Source organism: Capra hircus, chromosome 12 (genome assembly GCF_001704415.2).
Source record: "Capra hircus breed San Clemente chromosome 12, ASM170441v1, whole genome shotgun sequence".
In the NCBI taxonomy this organism is placed as follows: Eukaryota; Metazoa; Chordata; class Mammalia; order Artiodactyla; family Bovidae; genus Capra; species Capra hircus.
Window position 1 is genome coordinate 69,927,093 of NC_030819.1, and position 22,883 is coordinate 69,949,975.

The 22,883-nt window shown below is 43.6% G+C and overlaps 1 protein-coding gene across 2 annotated transcripts in view; it reads right to left on the reverse strand.

The window, feature by feature from the left end:
• Positions 1–22,883, reverse strand: part of LRCH1 (leucine rich repeats and calponin homology domain containing 1) — a 221,550-nt gene that overhangs the window by 76,770 nt on the left and 121,897 nt on the right. For both annotated transcript variants that reach the window (XM_018056756.1, XM_018056757.1), the window contains exon 3: positions 6,789–6,915. In XM_018056756.1, the coding sequence (XP_017912245.1) occupies positions 6,789–6,915 (127 nt within the window). The remainder of the gene's footprint in view (positions 1–6,788; positions 6,916–22,883) is intronic.

The following is a 22,883-nucleotide window of genomic DNA, read 5'->3' on the forward strand; positions in this document are numbered from 1 at the left end:
AAGAAGAGATTTTCCTTAGAAGCTGCTCAATACATCCTGTGTCTACTCTGTCCTTGAATTCCAACTCTCCACACAACCAGACATTTCACACACACACAAAAAAAAAAAAACAGGGAAGAAAAACAATAGTGTGTCTACTCAGGGCCAGAATATGCACCTTCTAGTCAGTTATTACCTGAGTCAGACCCTGTGAGTTTTGGGGTTGAAAAAGCAGGTTTCTAAAACAGTGATATTATGTTCTCTTACGTGAAGCTAAGCACTGGAAGACACAATTTTTACCCTTAGCATAAGTTGAGAGGAGACAGGATTGAGAAAAACCAAACGAGAGATGGACCATCTGTGGACCCCAGTGAGTCAGCACAATCAGAGATCCAGTGAGACCAAAGTGAAAGCGAAAGTGAAGTCGCTCAGTCGTGTCCCACTCTTTTCGACCCCATGGACTGTAGCCTACCGGGCTCCTCCGTCCATGGGATTTTCCAGGCAAAAGTACTAGAGTGGGGTGCCATCTCCTTCTCCAGGAGATCTTCCCGACCCAGGGATTGAACCCAGGTCTCCCGCATTGTAGGCAGACGTTTTACCATCTGAGCCACCAGGGAAGATAGTGACTTTTGACAAATACCCCATAAAAGGTTCTCAAATTATTGTGTTCTTAGTGTGCCTGTCTTCTTCAGAGACATCTGTTAATTACAACATGGCTTCACACAGTACTTCTCACCAAATATTTAACACACCGTATCCTTCAGGTATTATCTGACAAGTGATAACCCTGTATGCGAGACAGCAAAAGAGACACAGATGTATAGAACGGACCTTTGGACACTGAGGGAGAGGGAGAGGGTGGGATGATTTGGGAGAATGGCACTGAAACATGTATACTATCATGTAAGAAACGAATCGCCAGTCTATGTTCGATGCAGAATACAGGATAATTGGGGTTGGTGCACAGGGATGATCCAGAGAGATGATATGGGGTGGGAGGTGGGAGGGGGGTTCAGGATTGGGAACTCATGTACACCTGTGGTGGATTCATGTCAATGTATGGCAAAACCAATACAGTATTGTAAAGTAAAATAAAGTAAGAATAAAAATTTAAAAACAAAACAAAACACACACACAACAAAAGACACCTTTGCAGGATCTTTAAGAATAAAATGATGTTTAGTCAACTCAAGAGAAGTCTATTGACCCTTGTGCCTGGCTTGTGGTTCCTCAAGGAGGAAACTCTCACAGACTCTGTCCATTTGTACCACACCCTGTTTTTGTAACATTCTCCCTGCTGTTCATGGCCTGCCACAACTTTAATGGGAAAACCACTGCAAGCTGAAACAAGGAAGCTCCACAAAAAGAAACCACGGCTTCTCTCCATGAGAGGTTTGCAGTCCAGATGAGGGCCCAGTGAGTTCAGCCGCCGTTGTGCCATGCAGAGGTTTCAGTTTCCACTCCAGCTTCACCACATCGTAGGCCCATGCCTTTGGGTAAGTAATTCTGAAACCCAAACTTGTCTGTGAAAGGTAGACAGGATATCCACCTGGCTGGGCGATTGTCAAGATCGAATGATAAATATACCCAGCCAAGTGTGCGGCATACAATTTAAGTGCTCAGTAAATGCCAGTGCGGCGTATCTCTGTCCCTGATAGAAAGAACACGCAGATATAAAGACTTAACAAAGGAACACAGACAGCTACAGCTCTAAGGAGATAAGCAGTACAGAAGTAATCCAGTGCCCAAGGAGATCAAAGAGTCCTACATCATTCCCATCAGAAATGATGCTTTGAGGCAGAAACTCAGCAGAGATTAGGCTCAGGCTCCCTGAGTTTTCCAGCACCTGAAACGATGTGTTAATCCATCCTGGCCTCTCCTGTGGATTTAAGGGAAAAAAATCTCAGAAGTACTTCTTAATGAAAGTCTTCAGGGAAGGAGGAAAAATTGCTTATCCATATCTTTGCACAATCACTAAATGCCAATGCTTTATGTTTTAAGATTCTTAGGTAACTGATATATTCAGGAAGGTAAGATACTGTATTCCAACTCCTCTCAAAAGTCAGAGAGGGCATCTCCTTTCTTATAGATGGCCACAGTGCTATCATTTTTGTCTTTTAAGCCAATGATGACTCTTGGAAGAGAAGGGTTTACAACTCAGTTTAGGATACTCTTTGAGTCTAAAATGAACATTTTCAAAATATTTCTTCCAAATAGTTAAACAATGCTTCAGTTCAATTCAGTTCAGTCGCTCAGTCGTGTCCGACTCTTTGCGACCCCATGAATCGCAGCACCCCAGGCCTCCCTGTCCATCACCAACTCCCGGAGTTCACTCAGACTCACGTCCATCGAGTCAGTGATGCCATCCAGCCATCTCATCCTTGGTCATCCCCTTCTCCTCCTGCCCCCAATCCCTCCCAGCATCAGAGTCTTTTCCAATGAGTCAACTCTTCGCATGAAGTGGCCAAAGTACTGGAGTTTCAGCTTTAGCATCATTCCTTCCAAAGAAATCCCAGGGCTGATCTCCTTCAGAATGGACTGGTTGGATCTCCTTGCAGAGCCTAATAATAAACTGTGAGATTTTTATCAGCACTTAGGTGGCTTCATGTAGCCTGAATGCTTTGGGGAGCTCCCAAAATTTTTTTCTTTTTTTTTTTTTTGCAAGTTGGTTACTATGTAACTACAAAACAGGGGCCTGCCATGCAATTCCAGAATTATTTCAGGCTCCCCAGGGAATTTTTTTTCCAACTGATAGCTAAAAATCCTCTGACGTGGTTACCTGTAGTATCAGTACTATTTTAAGCAAAAATATATGAAAGATAAATAAGAACGGATGGAAACCAGTCATTTTTAGTCTGTGATCTTAAGCAAGGCCCAGTCACCCTTTGTGGTTAAATAATGTTAACTTATTACATATTCATCAACTTTGCAAATAAATGCCTTTTGCAAAGATCATGTTTGCTCATAGAGCAGAAAGAGCACAGAATACAGGGTTGCCCATGAAGGGTGACCACGAGCCACACGTGGCTACTGGCCAACAGAAGTGTGGCCAGTCCCACCTGTGATGTGCTGCCGGTGGAAAACACACAGTTGACCTTAAAAACTTAGGGTGAAAGAAAGGCTGCAAAATACATCCATTTTATATTATAGAGATGTTGAAACAATATTTTGGCTATCTAAGGTTAACTAAAATATGCTGTAAAGGTGACTTTCACTTGCTTCTGTTCTTTTAATGTGGCTACTAGTACACTTAAAATGACATTTCCAGAAGAACAAATATCGTGTGATATTACTTATATGTGGAATCTAAAAAAAAAAAAAATGGTACAAGTGAACTTATTTACGAAACAGAAATAGAGTCACACATGTAAAAACAGTCTTATGATTACCAAGGGGGAAAAGGGAGGATGGATGCACTGGAAGACTGGGACTGGGGTAGGTACACACTACTAAATCGAAAATAGATAACTAATAAGGACCTGCTGTACAGCACAGGCAACTTTACTCAGTACTTTGTAATGACCTATATAGGGAAAGAACCTTAAAAAGAGTAGATATATGTATAGCTGACTCGCTTTGCCATACAGCAAAAAGTAGTAAATCAACTATATCCCAATATATTTTTTTAAGGCAAAAACAAAAAATAAAATGACGTTTGCTGCCCGCACGGTCTTTTCACAGAACCATGCTGGGTGAGTGCATTTCTGTTTGGGTTGTAAGTCAGCTACACCAGGGTGACCTTCCGGGCGTCATTCACCATGTCTCTGCCTTGGATTTCTCCTTTTGCAAGATGTTCAAAGTTTGGACGAGATGTCTTTTAAAAAACCCCTATGGCTCTCACATTCCAGAGCTCAGGGGTTCAACAGTTTATTGCTAGTGGAGAAAAGACACAAGGAGGGGGCTGCTGACGGTGCTGGATCCAGGAAGCAACAGCGGCCTTCTCGGGAGCTGGGCTCCGGTCCGGGAGCAAAGAAAAGGCCCAAAGCACCCCCTTACAGCCAGCCAGCAGCTCGTGTGCCCTGAGGCTGCAGACGGTGCTCTTCCACCTCTGCCGCATGCCAGCTCAGCAGCTGACAAGAATACCCGAGGAAAGCCCTGCTCCGTGTGGGGCTGGCTCCAGGGCTCAATACGTGCGCCCCCTCTTAGTGGATGAGCAGGCCGGTAGCCACACAGCTGAGGGCGGGCACGCTGTCAGCTTAAGCCCGGGTGCAGCGGGACCGAAACACACGCTGGCTGCCAAAGACTGACCTCACCGACGTGCCACCCATCCACTCCATGGGAGCCTGGGCAGTGGAAAAAACCCAGCTCCTTATTCACACTGGATTGGCAAGACCTAATCCAAATTCTAGTAAACTTAGATTTGGGTGTTTATCAGAATCCTAAAAGAAGCATTTTTTTTTAAAGGCATATAACTCTCAGTTTCATCCCAAGTGTTTTTGGTATACTTTTTGTTTTCTGGGATCAGTTAATATGGAAACTTCTGAATTAACTTGGACTGAAAGACAGAGTCACCCCTCACTGGCATGGCACGTGGGAACCTTCCCAATCTATCCCAAGCCACCTTCTTGGCCCACTCTCCCCGACCTAATAGTAGCCCTTAGCAATCACGTTTTGGGGATGTCAATCTTGCGTCGGGGCTTCTCTGGTGGCTCAATGGTAAAGAATCCTGTCGGTGTAGGAGACATGAGTTTGATCCCTGGGTCAGAAAAGATTCCCCTGGAGAAGAAAATGGCAATCCACTCCAGTATTTTCACCTGGAAAACTGCATGAACAGAGGAGCTGGAGGGCTATAGTCCATAGGATCAGAGAGAGTCAGATGCAACTTGGTGACTAAACAACAATGTCTTGTCTTAAGCACTGGGATACAACAAGTAACATGCTGATCCGGTGCTAAAGCAGCTTTCTGGGTTTAGTGGGTACTGACCTAGAGAACGCCAAGTGAGAAGACAAATGCGGTTCCACAAAAATTCAGTGCTATGTAGACAGTGCTGGCCTTAGGAGCACCTTACTCTGGCTTGGAGAATCTGGGAAGGATTTTTGGAGGAAGTGAAATCAATTTGGCTAAAAACTGACCAAGCAAAGAAGAGAAGGAAGAAACAGTCCTTGCAGAAAGAGTGATATGCTCAAAAGTGCTCACAAGTCTGTCCCTTACCTGGACTTACGTAAGGAGACTGACTCTCAAAGGTCTCTTCCTGTACAAACCATTCTCAACCCAGGACTGAATCAATCAGACCCCAGGCCAAGCACTTACTTCTTGTAATAGAGACTTTGTAGGAGGACTGTATCCGCCCAAATTAATATCTGTCTTCTTTCGGAATCGTCCCTCTAGGTGGCGGCAATCAAGCAGCCATGTCCGAGCAGTGTGGCCGAAGGCCCTGGGCATCGCTGACCAGGTCAGAAGAGGACACTGGATCCAGATCTCATCTCTCTCACTCAGACACCAGGGCTGAAACATGCTAGCAGGTCCTGCTAAATACTTTAGCTTAAGAACATTTAACCTTGGGATCTGTGGGCGAGGCAACCTCTCCACTGTACAGAGAAGTATGGAAAGCTTGAGTAAGAAAACCAATGGCTTCTCAATACCTTTCCAGTGTCTTCTGCTGGTCACTCATAATCCCTGACCAGATGCCGTGGTACCAGTGATGTGACTCCTAGCTCTTGGTGTGAGCTAGTGGGCATCAGCTTCAGATTCTGCTGTCACAGACAAAGGCACTCTTTGTAGAGCTCTGTTGCCTTTATACTGCAACTACTCACTTCTTTCCTAAAGTCAAAGTGGATACGTACGTGACATGGGTGCTGCTCCTTTCTGAGCCAATTCCAGACACACACCTGACCGTGGAGTCCCAACACGCTCTATCTGGGCCCCATAAGCCATTACCCCAGTGTTCCAGGTAGCCACAAAGAAATTCATTGGAACTGGCACGCAAGAGAAAAGTTATGGGCCATCAGTGCCCTAGATTGGAGTCTGATTCAAGGAAGGTACTGTACCCTTTTCATGGTTGTAATCAGAACACCCTGCTTTGTGCTTAACACAGAGACAGTTGCAAAGAGCTGGACATGACTGAGTGACTGGACGACAACAGGACGGTATGGAAGCACTCTTGTTGGAGGATAAATTGTGATGATTATGGTTGAGCCCAGTTGCTTAGTCTCGCCTCTTCATTCACCCAAGATACCTTAGCTCAATGGAAGTCGAGAAAGAACACATGCTTTTCCCCTTTTAGAAACAAGGTCAGTAACTCAATTAGTGGTGAAAAAGCTGACCTCTTGGCCTCAGGTACATACTTCCAACCCATCTCTGCCTATTTATAATTTGCTCTTCTTTCTTATCCCTGGGGTTATGGTCACATTCTAAAGTCACATCAATTGGGGGCAATGGTTACTAAAATCCTTACAGAATCAGAGCACTCTGTTCTTTCTGACTTAATTATACACCTTCACAAAGTGTGGCCTACTAATTAATTTGCAGATTATTTTGCCAGTGTATCCATATTTCATTACAAACTTACTTATCCAATCTGAAAAAAAAAAGTGGTCTAACTACCATAGCATAATTTGTGAACCTGAGAAACTGTAAATCCTGCAAACTTCAGGAAGCGTAAACTACAGGAAAGCGGTAAATTTCAGGAACTCCTTGTCACAGCAAGGCCATGATTATTCCCTTCCCCACTTAATGTCTTCATCATATACAGACCTCCAACAACATGATCTTCTCCTTGACCCCTTGTAGGAAAAAGTCTTTCTGATTACCTTGATGGGCTATGATTAGGAAACAAACAAGAAGGGCATCTGAAAAATCAGTAACATACCAACTCCATTAACTGTTTGAGCTGACCTATCTCTTCAGGCAGCGATCCAAGTTTGTTGTTACTTGCGATTAAGACTTTGAGAGGGAGACCACACAGGCAGGCCGGCAGAGCAGACAGCTGATTCCGACTGCAAAGAAACATAAGAACTTTGGTAAACATGCAGGCTACTTCCTACTGTTTGTGAACATATTTATTTGTAATGCCTTTCGACTCGTACTGTCTTTTTAAAGATTTTTTTCCCTTGATATGGACTATTCAGCTTTTACTGAATTTGTTACACTATTGCTTGCTTCTATTTTATGTGTTTTTTTTTGCTTTTGTTTTTTGGGGGGGGAGCCTGTGGGATCTAAGCTCCCCAACTAGGGATTGAACCCAAGCTCCCTGAACTAGGTGAAGTTTTAACCACTGGACCACCATGGATGCTCCTGTGAACATGCTTTTTAACAAGCAAGGAGAAAGGTGTGATCTAAGAAAACATTTTGCAAATATAAAAAGTCCAGTAAACTTTCTATATGTGTAAACATTCAAATCCCCAGTGCATAAGGATATAAAAGATATTAAAAGACGAGAGGCAGGAACTTCCCTGGCGGTCCAGGGGTTAAGACTCTGCACTCCCAATACAGGGAAGACAGGTTCGATCCCAGATGAACTAAGATCTCACATTCTGCATATTGCAGTCAAAACAAAAATAAAACAAAAAATTTAAAAATAAGTAAAAAAGAGAACGGCAGGCAGTTCTGATGGAAGCAGCTTCTCTCAGCACGAGGGACCCTATCAAGCCCCCTGCAGACTTGGCCAGCCCGAAAGCAGATGGACAGCACAGGCTGTTCAACCAACAGCAACGGGAAGCTGGTGCCAACTGTTCCCTTCCCGAGAGTGTGAGCGGAGACTCAGCGACCACCAAGGCCCCCAGCTTTTCAGTGCAGTGAAGCACCATCGCATCCATCTTCGTCGTGATGGGGAAGATCATTTCACTGCAACTCACAAAACCACCGGGCCCATTTCCAACATTGTGATTCCGCTTCCTTTTGTTAAAGCAAGAGCTCTGTGGTTAAATTCTGCTTGGCTATCTGTGAGAGAGCTAATTAAAAAAAGAAAAAGGAAAGTTGGCCTTTTGGTAAAAGTGAAGCTAGAGCCAAAAGGGGTTCAGTTTCACGGAGGAGCCGGAAAAATGTGAGTCCAGGTCTCACTCTTGCTCTGCATGAAAAGGTCTCTACTTAATGCTTTGCATTAAGAAGTCTTTACACTTCCTATCGTCAGTGCTAGGAGAGAGCAGGAAAATACTGAATAAATGAAACCTATGGATCACCCATAAGTGTGTGTCAGCCATCTATTTATCCCCTCCATCATAAGCAGCTCTTTTCCTGCTATCGAGTAAGGAGACAAATGGTTTTTCGTTTCCCCTTATATCTTGGCTACTCTGCTGAGGAAGCCAACCACCAGATAGTTAAGTATCTACAAATCTGTAGGTTACATGTTATTGCAATTATTTGGAACTTCTGTGTGTATTCACACACACATGTATGAAGCTTCAGAGGTTATGCATGTTATTGCAATTATTTGGAACTTCTGTGTTTATTCACATACACGTGTTGCAGGACTGTGTGTGTATTTATGGACATGCATATATATATATATATATATATATATATATATAATCTTTGTGTGTATATGAGAGGAACAGACAGGCTGGAAACACACCAAAATGTTAATCAGTGATCATTTTAGGGGGAATAAGTACAATGCATGGGTTGTATTTTCTTTATTATACCTTGCTGTATTTTTCAAAAATTCCTACAAATTGCTTCTATAATTAAGGAAGAAATCATTATAAAAGGAAACTTCACTAGGATACTGGTTACATGGGTGTTTCTACTTGTGAAAATTCATTAAGATGTACACTTAGATTTGTGCACTTTTCCATATGTTATATTTCAACTGAATCTTTTACTTCCTCACCCTACTGTATGAGGGGGTGGGTAGCTGGTTAGTCAAAGGGTGTCTCTAACTTACGGGCTCAGAAAAAGCAGGGGTTGTGCTGTCAAAATAACCTCTCCAATCTGGGTGCCTGCCAGCGACCACCCTGACCAGGTGCCCGATGCCAGGTAACCAGGGTTTAGCAAGAAAACGTACAGCCATATCTTCTCTCCACTGTGCAGGCCTACAAAGAAAGCTGTTTCCAGAGAGGGGCACAGCCTTCTCTAGGAGGGTCCAGCAAAGAGGGGAGGAGAGTGAGAGCCTGGGGGCTGTATCCTGGCACCAGAAGGACCAGAGAGCTCTTAGCTCCACCGGCGAGGATAACAGGCTGGACTGGGGTGGTGGGCTCGCCCTGACACTCTCTCCTGCTGTGTGGGGGCACCTGACAAAGGGACCAGGGCTGCCAGCCTGTGATTCTTGCCCTCAGAGCCCTCCTGCTGCCCTTGCACACCTGTAGGAACCCAGCAGGGTTCCTCTGGCTGGAGGAGGGGGCCTTCCACATGCCCTGCTGGGAGAGCTTTCTTCAAGCTTTGTTCACACTCCTTCTGGAAAGAACTCAGTTTATTACAAGGCATGCATCCATGCTCAGTTGCTTAGTCGTGTCCGGCTCTTTGCAATCCTATGGACTGTAGCCCACCAGGCTCCTGTCCATGGCATTTTCCTGGGCAAGAATCCTGGAGTGGGTTGCCATTTCCTTCTCCAGGGGATCTTCCTGACTCAAGGATCGAACCTACATGTCCTGCGTCTTCTGCACTGCAGGCAGAATCTTGTACCGCCGAGCCACCCAGGAAGCCCCTTCTTAAAAGGCAACAAGGAAATATTTTGGAATGCAATTTGTGGTTTAAAATATTTATGAATATATAATTTCACATAGTGAGGATCGGTAAATTAAAACATAGTAAGCTAATCCTTGCATTTTGGAGCCATATTTGAACTCCCCTTTGAAGACAGGATAAGGAGAACAAAGGTAAGTATTTTTAGAAGTTTCTACGCTCCTATTTTCCACAGAATCAGCGAGTACAGTTGGAGATCTTTCCTGTGTTTGTCTGCCTGGAAACTCAGATTTACAGTATTCCCAGTCTCACTACCTCAGTGCAGGCATCTAATCAGATTAGCAGGTACGGCACTGGCAGAGCGTCTATATATACCGTTAACGCGATGTGATGAAGGCTCTGTTCCTTCAGACACGGGAGCATTTGAAGTTACATGGGATTATTCCCACTGGCGTTCTTCCAGGCTGGGTAACTAATTGAAAATAAAATTTAGGCTTGGGAGAGCATTTGTGGTTTCTTTGATGGGGATGAATGCTTTTTCTGCTAAAAGCAGCTGATGGAAGAGCCTATTTATTTATGCCCTACACATTCCTCTGTTGATACTGTCGTTAATCACCTGTAAGCAAATCAAGATGCCAGGACTAGTCATACTACGGCGTGCCACAGGCCCGGGGCATATTTCCTCTATTTCATCCATCCATTCCCTCAGCCTGTACTCCGTATATTTTATCACAGGATGTTGCTGTATTACTGGTAATTTCCCCAATAGAAAAAGGAAATACACAGGCACACAAAAACCCATTAGCTCTCCAGCAAATATTTATAAAGAAGAGGAGAAACTGCACTCCCTTTAATCCTCTCCTTACTAAAGACCACATCAGCAGCCAGAGCTTTCTAAAAACCACTCATCTGGCAGCAATTTTTCTCAAGCAAATAAGTGCCTCAGGCCACAACCCACCCTCCCGGCCCCCACTTGTCTGCGGCAGCCCTCTGCACTCTGAACAGGCCCTCGGAGGAAAGGGGGTTTAAAAATAAGGCCGTAACAGCATCCGATAAGGTAATGGCCAACATTTATTTTCAAATCCAGCCTGGAGTCACATCTGAAAGCAATATTAAAAAAAAAAGATTTTTTACACTCACTCATTACAAAAGAGTAAATTAATGGGGGAAAAGAGGGCCACTTATTCAGACGTAGAAATTACAGACTCGGCCATGGTGGCTTGGGCCTTGCTGCCATCTCAGAGCAAGGGCTGCCCAGCGCCTCCCGTCTCTCTCCCTGTCCGGGCTGGGTGGGCCTGGTGTCTGAGATGGAGATGATGAAGGTGGACGATGGCGTTAGGAGGGACGAGGCGGGGGCGGGGGGCACGGGGCAGGAGGGCAGTGGGCCCTGTGAGTCCGTGACTACTGCTAAGGCTTTGTCGTCATGTTTCTCAGCCAAATGACTTCTTCCCAGACTTAATGATCTGTTTCCCCATTTCAGGATGAAAAAAAGCAGCTCACCATAATCTGAATGTTTCTGATAGCCTAAGTCTGCAGGCTAAATTTCTCTTCAAGTATCACTCCCTTCATTTAATTCCTAAATTAAAGAATTCACAAACCAAGTCACTTCTGTATGTTTGCTTTTAGAGTCTTATTTTAATACATTTTTGACTATGGCCTTCCTTATTAATATCAATACGTTCAGATCTAATTTTGGTATTTGACATTATTTATTATTGGTTTATCAGTTATTTTCCTTAATGTATGTGATGATAAAAACATGTCTATATACATGTGATTTTATTATCAGGCAGCATATACTTTTTTATTCTACTGGAATGTATCTTTTTTGTAAGTGAATGGGTTCACTTCAACATGAAACATGGAATTTTCACTTAACAGAAAATTATTTATAGAAAGACTTCTATAACAGATTCACCTATGCAATTGGTAAAGAGGTCACTAACTGTGGAGAAAACCTGGGTTCAAATCTCATCTCTACTACAATCGTCTCTGTAACTAACCTCGCTGGCTTTGTCATCCATAAAACATAGGTAATAATACTTACCTAATATGATGTATTAGTTTATGGATATAAAAGTGCTTGGCCCAACACCTAATCTGTACATGAAGGTTAAACCATACCCAACACCACTAATGTGGCAAAAGCAATGGGAGGGATCAAAAAGAACTGAATTAGGTTTTAGCCATGTATTTTATTTCCTGATTGCTAAAATTTCAGCCACTGGTAAAATATGGCTTCTTGTTCTATTTTTTAAAAACGTAAGCCAATTGAAGATGGCCATTCAAAGGCATGCTGTGGAGAACCAGGCTGGGCTATAAAATTTCATGCCAAAACAAACCAAGTTACTTGTTCCAGCCCGGAGAACCAGGACTAAAACGTGTCATCACACAACGGACCTTCTCCCTCCCATCTTCTCTAGGATCCTGTCATTTCTCTGGAAGAACGTGAATACCCAGGGATCATCATCTCTGTTTACTACTTGGTTTCCCGGGCTTCCCAGGTGGAACGAGGGGTAAAGAATCCACCTGCTAATGCAGGAGATGCAAGAGCCATGGTTCCAATTCCTGGGTTGGGAAGATCCCCCGGAAAAGGAAACGGCAACCCACTCCCGAATTCTTGCCTGAAACATCCCATGGGCAGAGCAGCTTGGCGGGCTGCAATCCATGGGGTCGCAAAGAGTCAGACACCGCTGAGCCTGAACACACACACGTTCCAAAAAGGAACAGAAATAATGATGCGGAATCACTAACCATCACAAACCTATGAAGAAAATGTCACAGTATGCAGCTAAAGGACACAAAGAAAGCAGGTGGGTCTCATGGTGAGAACGCCCCAGGCTCACCCGACGTGAGTCTCGGTGAAGGAAAGCAATAAACAAGGACGCAGGAGTTACTGTATAACTGCTTCTCTCAACGCACTGTCTGTGCCTGGACTGCAGTGAAAAGCAGCTACTTCATTGAGCCAAGTAAGCTTCCTCTTGCACAGAACACCTCTCTTAATTTTATGTTCTTTCTGCATACCCTGTTCCCCTTTCATCAAAGGCAGAGTAACGGTTTCTTCTGTTGTGCAGACGACACTTGGCTGTTAATTGTCTTCATGTCCACACAACAGTGAACAATACCCATAGAGAACAATTTCCTTTTTCCGGCTTGGTTCATTCTGAAAACCCACCACAGCAAAATTTCTCACCCTCACTTCCCCAAGTGACTTAATACTTCCCCTCGTGGCCAGCCCGCCCCCTTCATTCCCACCATCCTCGCATGCCTGAGCCAACGACCAACAGCAACCAGATCCTGGCTTTAAGTGGCCTGGAGATATCTTGGTCAACTTTAATTTTAAAAATATAAATTCTACAAATATAATTTAATTTTAATAATATTTTACAGGGTATTTTTAGATAGAAATGTGAAACTCTGCATGCGCATAAAATCTGGGAGTCTATATTTACAGCTAACTTTGAAAGGAGTTCTGCTACCTACCACTCGAGGATGACAATCACTTGAAAACTTAAAATGCTGCAAAACTAGAAACAGAGGGTCATCATTTCAAGTGAATCTTAAACCAGTTCTTGAACACTACACCAATCCATTTCACACCCTCCACAATAAGGGCCATGCTCTGAGAAGGTAAAACTGAACTTCAGAAAACTAAAAGAAAAGGAGGAAACAAAGAGCAGTTCAAAATTCAGGCAATTGCTGTACCAGCCATTTCGCTGTGCATTTTTGCTGTGCATACCTGCACCATATTTGGCTTCTGCAACTGAACTGGTTTCCCACAATAACAGCCATCAGCCTCCTCTTGAGTATAAATAAACCCTTGCTTAAAATATTCTGGTTTCTGACACCCCTAATGGTTAGCAACCACTACTGATGTCTGTAATTAGATTTCAGAGTACAGTTATTGATAACTTGTCCCTTTCTCAGTTACTTCCTCTCCTTTTTTCTAAGAGCTCTTCAACTCTAAAACGACAAGGCTCTAAAAACTATTCCTCAAGTTTCCTCTACAATATTGATCATGTCCTTCCTTCATTCTAAAATGGAGCTAAATGTTCAAAACCAAGGAAGCTTTGAATGTCAAAGAGAACTCTGCAACCTGACACCAGCAAGAATATTAATTGGCCAGACACCTCCAGAGGCAACAACATGGATTTGAGGTTTTAAGTATTAAGAGTATAGAGGCCACAGCCTTCTGTAAAACATTGTCGCTGGCAACCAGGAAAATGATCCCTAAGTGGCTGGGAAAGATGTATCAGCACTGAAGAAAATTCTCCCACTTTCGAGAACCATCTTCCATGCAGAATGGACGCCACCTTTCTGCTCCCAAGAAGGTGCGCCTCAGTTACCTGCCTTCTCCTCTCAGCCACTCCACACCAAAACCAAGGAAATACATTTTTCTTTACTTTAACATTCTTCCCTGTTAAAAAGGAAAAGGCTACTGACACTGATTTAAATGAGAACTGGCTGCTCAGATCAACTTATACCCAGGGACACTGAGTTAACAAAACATATTCATAATAAAATTTAAAGTGCTTGAACATCTTTGTTTATCATTTGAAGATGTGAGCCTCTCTATCTATTTCCAGGAATTTTTGAATGTTTGATACAGGTAGACTTGTAGGAATATAAATCTCTGTACACCCTTTTCTTCTCATGTGTCCTTCCAAGGAAGTGAGCCTTCAGAAAGCTTCCCTCATGACAGCCTATAATAATACAGTTCCACTTAACTGCTCTAATACCCAACAAATCAGCAACATAGCCTCATTCCTAAAAATACTATAAAATCCACTTACTTTACTCAAATACTCAAATACTAGACCTCTTACTACTATTTTTCTTAACCCACATTGGAATTCGTTAGACAACGCATGCTACAAACTTCATTCAACAATTCAATGGACTTTTCTTGGGTGGTTCTTATGGATAAGGCATTGTGCTAGGCAGGACAACTATCATCTTATCTGCATTCGCAATAATCCTATAATAAAGTATCAAATCCCCTTACTTTTCAGACCGGGGGCTCCCCTGTGGCTCAGTGGTAAAGAATCCGCCTGCCAACGCAGGAGACACAGGAGACATGGGTCTGATCCCTGTGCCAGGAAAACCCCCTGAAAGAGAAAACAGCAACCCACTCCAGTATTCTTGCCTGGAGAATCCCACAGACAGAGCCTGGCAGACTACAGCGTACGGGGTCGCAAGCAGTCACACACGACTGAGCAATTGGGCACACGGGCACACACTTTTCAGACACAAAACTAGGTTGTTCAGAGAATTTAAACCACTTGCTTCAAGCTGTCTAACTAATGAGTCACTCTGTGCTAAGATATGAAATCAGGCGGGTTGGGCTTCAGGTCAACGTCTGTAGTTTTTCCTCAACACAATATAGCCTCTGCTCATTTTACTTTGGAATAAAAAATAAAGGCAAACCACAGCAAAAGAGACACAGATGTAAAGAACAGACTTTTGGACTCTGTGGGAGAAGGCAAGAGTGGGATGATTTGAGAGAATAGCACTGAAACATGTATATTACCATATGTGAAATAGATCACCAGTCCAGGTTTGATGCATGAGACAGGGTGCTCAGGGCTGGTGCACTGGGATGACCCAGAGGGACAGGATGGGGAGGGAGGTGGGAGGGGGGTTCAGGATGGGGAACACGTGTACACCCACGGCTGATTCATGTCAATGTATGGCAAAAACCACTACAGTATTGTAAAGCAATTAGCCTCCAATTAAAATAAATTAATTAAAAAATTATAAAGGCAAACCAAGAAAGCAGTAGGAAAAGGCCTCTGGATTTTAAGCAAGATGGAGTGAGGTGCTAGGCTGGTGATTCAATAACTGGTTTCATATAAAAAGCAATGGAGCAAAGGGTCAAAGATCATCTCTGAGATTCCAAGCTGGGGGGTGGGGGTCCAGAGAAAAGCCGTAGGAGCATGGTCAGGAACAAGGTTCCAAATACACTGATTTGGGAAAGAAAAGAATAGGCTCAGTTTAACACATGTTAAATTTTGAGGCATTGAAAGGCATCTAAGAAAAATTGGATTTTAGTCAACTGGGAAAATGAGGACTAGTGTTAAAATAAGTCAAAGTGACAGAGAATGTACTGGACACACACACATAAGGCATGAGGTCTGAGTGACTAGATTTAGGGACCGAAGATGGAGTTTTGGGGAATACTAGAGTGTTCTTGCCTGGAGAATCCCAGGGATGGGGGAGTGTGGTGGGCTGCCATCTATGGGGTCGCACAGAGTCGGACACGACTGAAGCGATTTAGCAGCAGCAGCAGCAGCAGCAGCAGCATTTAGGTGAAGGAAGAGAAAGAACATCCAGACACAGGAATAGAGAAGAGACAGAAAGGAGGAGAAGACTGGGCAAGAAAGCATGTGACCAAACCAAGGAAAGAAGATGCTTTGGTGTCAAACGTTGAAAGGAATCCAGTTAGTTTTTACACCTACTGAGTGCTGTGCTGCCTGAGTGCACTGATAAAATGTGAAATGTACACGAATCCTAAAGTGTAACTCCTACCAAGACAGGCCACATCCCTCTGAGCTGTGATCCCCTACCTCCGACTTGAACGTGGATCAGGTATTTTAAAAGTGTTGGAGCAACCAATATTTCTTAACTGCGTTTAAAAATTTAGTGACTCTTAACAAAAATTTTACTGGACTATAGCTGCTTTACAATGTTGTATTAGTTTCAGCTGTACAGCAAAGTGAGTCAGCTATACGTTCACATATATTCAGGCTTCCCAAGTGGCTCAGTGGGTGTAGAATCCGCCCGCAGTGCAGGAGACCTGGGTTCAATCCCGGGGTCAGGAAGGCCCCCTGGAGGAGGACATGGCAATCTACTCCAGCATTCTTGCCTGGAGAATCCCAGGGACAGATGAGCCTGGCAGGTTACAGCCCATAGGGTTGCAAACAGTCGGACACGGCTGAAGTGACAGAACAGCACAGCACATACATATATCCCCCTTTTGTTGGATTTCCTTCCTATTTAGGTTACCATAGGAGCACTGAGTGGTTCCCTGTGTTTCACACAGGTTCTTATAGAGTCAATAGCAACCGCTTAGGGTGAACCATGTTAGATTCGCGACCTCCCGAAGACTGAACTTTGGGATCAGGGACCAGGCTTGATCACTCAAGAGCTTTTGTGTAGCAGAGTTTTACTAAAGTGAAAAAGGAACACAGAAAGCTTCTGACACAGACATCAGAAGGGGGACGGAGAATGCCCCCTTCGCTAGTGTCAGCAACGGAGTGATTTACAATAAATCAAAAGAATGTCTCAAGTTTGTGAAAATGTTATCAGACCCACTCCCACAATTTACATTTTAGGATAACAGGATTAGAACTTAACAGTAGAAAGATCCTACTAGACCCACTCCCATAATATGCATTCTAAAATATCAGAATTAGCCAGCAGGTTTTCAGGAAGGAGAAACTGTCCTCAAGCAGGATACACTGTTGTTGTATAATCCCTAGCACAGAGTTTAAACTGAGCTGTTTGTTGTGGAATCATCAGTTTCAGACTTGAAGAAAAAAAATCACTTTAGGTGAGTCTAAGGAGTAGGCAATGGCACCCCACTCCAGTACTCTTGCCTGGAAAATCCCATGGATGGAGGAGCCTGGTAGGCTGTAGTCCATGGGGTCGCTAGGAGTCGGACACGACTGAGCAACTTCACTTTCACTTTTCACTTTCATGCATTAGAGAAGGAAATGGCAACCCACTCCAGTGTTCTTGCCTGGAGAATCCCAGGAACAGGGGAGCCTGGTGGGCTGCCAACTATGGGGTTGCACAGAGTCGGACACGACTGAAGTGACTTAGCAGCAGCAAGGAGTGTAGAGAAAAAAAGTTTGCCCTTTCCTCTTCCTTGAGAACCCCAGACCCCTTTCCCCTCCTCAGGGATCCCAGGCTTCTTATCCACCTGCCTAGGAACTGGCACTCTCAATTGTGTCTACGTGTCATCCCAATTTCCCAATTCCTCCTACCACGCCTCTTTCCCCATTTGTTCTCTATGTCTCTTGTCTTTCTGTTTGTAAATGAAATTATCTACACCAGTTTTCTTCATTCCACATATAGGCACTAATAAAAAAAAATTAGTGACTCTTGCAGCTCACCCAGTAAAGACTCCACCTGCAAGGTGGGAAGCCTGGGTTTGATCCCTGGGTTGGGGCAATCCCCTGGAGGAGCGCATGGCAACCCACTCCAGTGTTCTTGCCTAGAGAATCCCCATGGACAGAGGAGCCTGACGGGCTGCAGCCATGGGGTCGCAAAGAGTCGGACGCGACTGAAGCAACTGAGCACGGGCACAAGGAATAAAGAAAGTGAGACATCCTGTATGGATCTTATCCTGTAAGGGGGAATGAAGGACTCCAGACTGCTGGTGATAACTCTTGAAACAAGTGTCTGCAGATTTGGGCACCGCTGTCAGATGCTCAAAGGCTGCCTCTGTCAAGGCCCCTAGGCTGTTCTCTCCTGATCCTGACGTCACAGGGTCTCTTCCTGAGAGTAATGCACCAGAGGTAACAGTTTTCTCAAACTCCCTGAAGATCACCCATTTACATGACTGGCCACACAAAAGTGAAAGCAATGTGCAGCCTTCAAAACACCCCCACTCTGTCTTCGGTCTTCCCCACCTAGTACATGCAAATGGCCTCTCACAGTCTGGAATACAGGATGTGAAAGAAGTTTCCCAGTCCCTCCTAAACATCTCTTTATTTTTTTCTTCTACCTACGAGCACATGCGTGCTCCGTCACTTCAGTTGTGTCCTACTCTTTGCAACCTTCTGGAACACCAGGCTCCTCTGTCCATGGGGTTCTCCAGGTAAGAAAACTGGAGTGGTAATATACATGCTGCTTCAGTGTTACTCTCTCAAATCATCCCACCCTCACCTTTTCCTACAGAGTCCAAAAGTCTGTTCTTTACATCTGTGTCTCTTTTGCTGTCTTGCATATTGGGTCATCATTCAGTTCAGTTCAGTTCAGTTGCTCAGTCCTGTCCGACTCTTTGCGACCCCATGAATCGCAGCACGCCAGGCCTCCCTGTCCATCACCAACTCCCGGAGTTCACTCAGACTCATGTCCATCGAGTCAGTGATGCCATCCAGCCATCTCATCCTCTGTCATCCCCTTCTTCTCCTGCCCCCAATACCTCCCAGCATCAGGGTCTTTTCCAATGAGTCAACTCTTCACATGAGGTGGCCAAAGTACTGGAGTTTCAGCCTCAGCATCAGTCCTTCCAATGAACACCCAGGACTAATCTCCTTTAGGATGGACTGGTTGGATCTCCTTGCAGTCCAAGGGACTCTCAAGAGTCTTCTCCAACACCACAGTTTAAAAGCATCAATTCTTCGGCACTCAGCTTTCTTCACAGTCCAACTCTCACATTCATACATGACTACTGGAAAAACCATAGCCTTGACTAGACGGACCTTTGTTGGCAAAGTAATGTCTCTGACCATCTTTCAAAAACCACCACAATATTGTAAGATAATTAGCCTCCAATTAAAATAAATAAATTAATAATAATAAAAAAGAATACTGGAGTGAGTTGTTATTTCCTCCTCCAAGTGATCTTCCCGATCCAGGGATTGAACCCGCATCTCCTGTGTCTCCTGCATAGCAGGCAGATTCTTCACTGCTGAGCCACCAGGAAAGCCCCTCTTCTACCTACAGTCCTGTTCAAATAGTTCACACAGTGACACAGTTCTTGCACACGGTAATATAAATTACTTGGCATATCAGGAAAAAACTGTAAGTAATTTTGATACAGATATAAACTACGTGGGGGGTCTTGTCTAGCACATCCTTCCAGATGATCTCTTTCACTGACTTCAAGTTATTTTACAACTCCGTGTTTGCAGAAATGATCATAGTGCAAATCATTTCTGTTCATAGAAATATAGATGAATCATGAGGAGTGCAGAGGAGCTGCAACTGACTTCTGCCCTCTAGATACTGACCAGCTTTGCAACTATGTGTCAACTCATTTCAGCAAGTCCACTAGAGAGAGAGACAGACAGAGAGAGAGAGAGAGAGAGAGAGAGAGAGAGAGAGAGAGAGAGTGTGTGTGTGTGTGTGTGTGTGCGCGCGCGCTGAATTTTCCTTTAAACAAAATATAACGTTCAATCAGTTCTCCATCAATTACTGGGTTAAACAGAAACTTTCACAGATGTACATTTTACATTTGTATGAGAGTTATGATTTTATCTTTTTTAAAAAAGAATTATCTTTAACAGGTGATTAGTTTTAACGAGAGGAAGTCTGGGGTTGTTTCACCAATAAAATCTCAGTACAGACAATTCAATTTAAAGACACAGCTGCTACAGACTTTTGGTCAAGGTGATTCTTTTCCTCATTATGTAATACAGAGCTCTCAGAAACTGAAAATATCCCCCCACCCCACTCCAGAGAAAGTTCAGTCTTACTAAGGAGCTGAGGAGAAGGAAACAGTCTTAAACCTGACTACTAGTGGGTGAGTGACGCGCTTTTCACTCTTCGCACTTTTTAGTACTTATCTGTTTCTCAAAATGGATTGCCTATTTTAATTAATCATTAATGATAAATAAATACATATTTTAAATGTGCTAAATAAAAAATAAATCAGCCTGGGTGGCAGCTCTGTGAACACACTGTATGTTACAGTGTTTCCCAGGGCCTTTCTCTTCTCTACTCACATTTCATCTTATCTTTCAACACATCCAGTCCATACAGATTCCTTGGCCTCTGAACAAGATATCACTAAGGCATATGCTTTTTAACCTCATTCTCTTTTAGGCATGAGGTCAGTTCCCAAAGAGTTCTCTAGGTGATACAGCATTCTGCTAAATCCCTGTTTAGAAACAGATGTTCTGAAAAGCACTTTCTAGGAGATGCTCATACACAGACCTCACCAAAGAAGGGGGCTTCCCTATAGCTCAGTGCAGGAGACCTGGGTTCAATCCCTGTTGGGAAGATCCCTTGAAGAAGGAAATGGCAAACTACTCCAGTATCCTTGCCTGGGAAATACCATGGACAGAGGGGCCTGGTGGGCTGCAGTCCATGGGGTTGCAAAGAATCGGGCACAACTGAGTGACTAACTCTTTCATTTTCACCAAAGAAAGGAGAAGAGTTCTGATAGCATGATACATGGACTTTTCTTAAGTAGGTGTACCTGTTATCATCCAGAAGCTTTTCCATAGAATATATTTTTAGGAAATGGTGGTGGCTCAGTGGTAATGAATCCACCTCCCAATAAGAGACGTGGATCCAATCCCTGGGTCTGAAAGATCTCCTGGAGTAGGAAATTGCAACCCACTCCAGTTTTCTTGCCTAGAAACTCCCAAGGACAGAAGAGAGTGGCCAACTACAGTCCATGGGGCTGCAATGAGTCTGACATGACTCAGCGACTAAACAACAACAATCTTCTACTTATACTCTAATGGAGCTAATGGCATTCACTGTGGTTGGAAATAAGTAACTTCTTTTCTCCTAGGGAATTTGGCAGGCAGACTTTCTCTGGTTCTCTTATTCTCTTTTTATGAACAGAAGGACTACACACTCAGTAGAATGGATCAATTTTCTTATATCATTTTCCCATCCCTTTCTGCAAAGGTTTGCCAGTTGCCAAATGGAGTTTCAGAAAAACACTGCCTGATTTCAGGAGGATAAGGTAGATAAGCTGAGATTACAAGACAACACAGTTCCCAATGATCCAACTCTCAAAATGACCCAAATCTTCTAGCTATTTGGATCTCACCATTCAGAGAATAAGCATAAGAAAAAAAGCAAGAGAGTTCCAGAAAACCTTTTATTTCTGCTTCATTGACTATTCCAAAGCTTTTGACTGTGTGTATCACAATAAACTGTGGAAAATTCTGAAAGAGATGGGAATATCAGATCACCTGACCTGCCTCTTGAGAAACCTGTATGCAGGTCAGGAAGTAACAGTTAAAACTGGACATGGAATAACAGACTGGTTCCAAATAGGGAAAGGAGTATGTCAAGGCTGTATATTGTCACCCTGCTTATTTAACTTCTATGCAGAGTACATCATGAGAAATGCTGGGTTGGAAGAAGCATAAGCTGGAATCAAGACTTCCGAGAGAAATATTAATAACTTCAGATATGTAGTTGACACCACCCTTATGGAAGAAAGTGAAGAGGAACTAAAAAGCCTCTTGATGAAAGTGAAAGAGGAAAGTGAAAAAGTTGGCTTAAAGCTCAACATTCAGAAAGCTAAGATCATGGCATCTGGTCCCATCACTTCATGGGAAATAGATGGGGAAACAGTGGAAATAGTGTCAGACTTTATTTTGGGGGGCTCCAAAATCACTGCAGATGGTGATTACAGCCATGAAATTAAAAGATGCTTATTCCTTGGAAGGAAAGTTATAACCAACCTAGATAGCATATTAAAAAGCAGAGATATTACTTTGCCAACAAAGGTCCGTCTAGTCAAGTCTATGGTTTTTCCAGTGGTCATGTATGGATGTGAGAGTTGGACTGTGAAGAAAGCTGAGTGCCGAAGAATTGATGCTTTTAAACTGTGGTGTTGGAGAAGACTCTTGAGAGTCCCTTGGACTGCAAGGAGATCCAACCAGTCCATCCTAAAGGAGACCAGTCCTGGGTGTTCATTGGAAGGACCGATGCTGAGACTGAAACTCCAGTACTTTGGCCACCTCATACGAACAGCTGACTTATTGGAAAAGACCCTGATGCTGGGAGGGATTGGGGGCAGGAGGAGAAGGGGACGACAGAGGGTGAGATGGCTGGATGGCATCACTGACTCGATGCACAAGAGTTGGGTGAAGTCCAGGAGTTGGTGATGGACAGGGAGGCCTGGTGTGCTGCAATTCATGGTGTCGCAAAGAGTCAGACACGACTGAGCGACTGAACTGAACTGAATTCAGAGAGGTCATCTCATGGCATCTGTTCTGACAGTCCGTCTGCTCCAGAGAGTATAAAGGTATTCCAAGAAATAACAGAGGACGAAATACAAAGCCTTACAGAATAAACTGCCCTCTTCATAATGAGTCCTCCTGAATCCTAAGCACCCAATCCCTCAACTCTTTGTAAAGAACTACAGAATACATACTTATTCTTGACTTTATTTCTCATCCCTGAAAAAAATGTCATTTGAGACTATTACATACGCTGAAAGTCTTGGCTACATTATTTTATCAACATTTCTCCTTCCTAAGTTCTTAGAGCACAAGCATTCCTTTCAGAAATAGGATAATATTTTTAACATCGTATTCTGCAATGTTCTAGCCACTACAGCATATGTTTTATTGCTTTTGAACATAAAGTGATGCATTTAGATCTGGATTGGGAACCCAAGGAAACCAATACTGTGTCTCTTTTT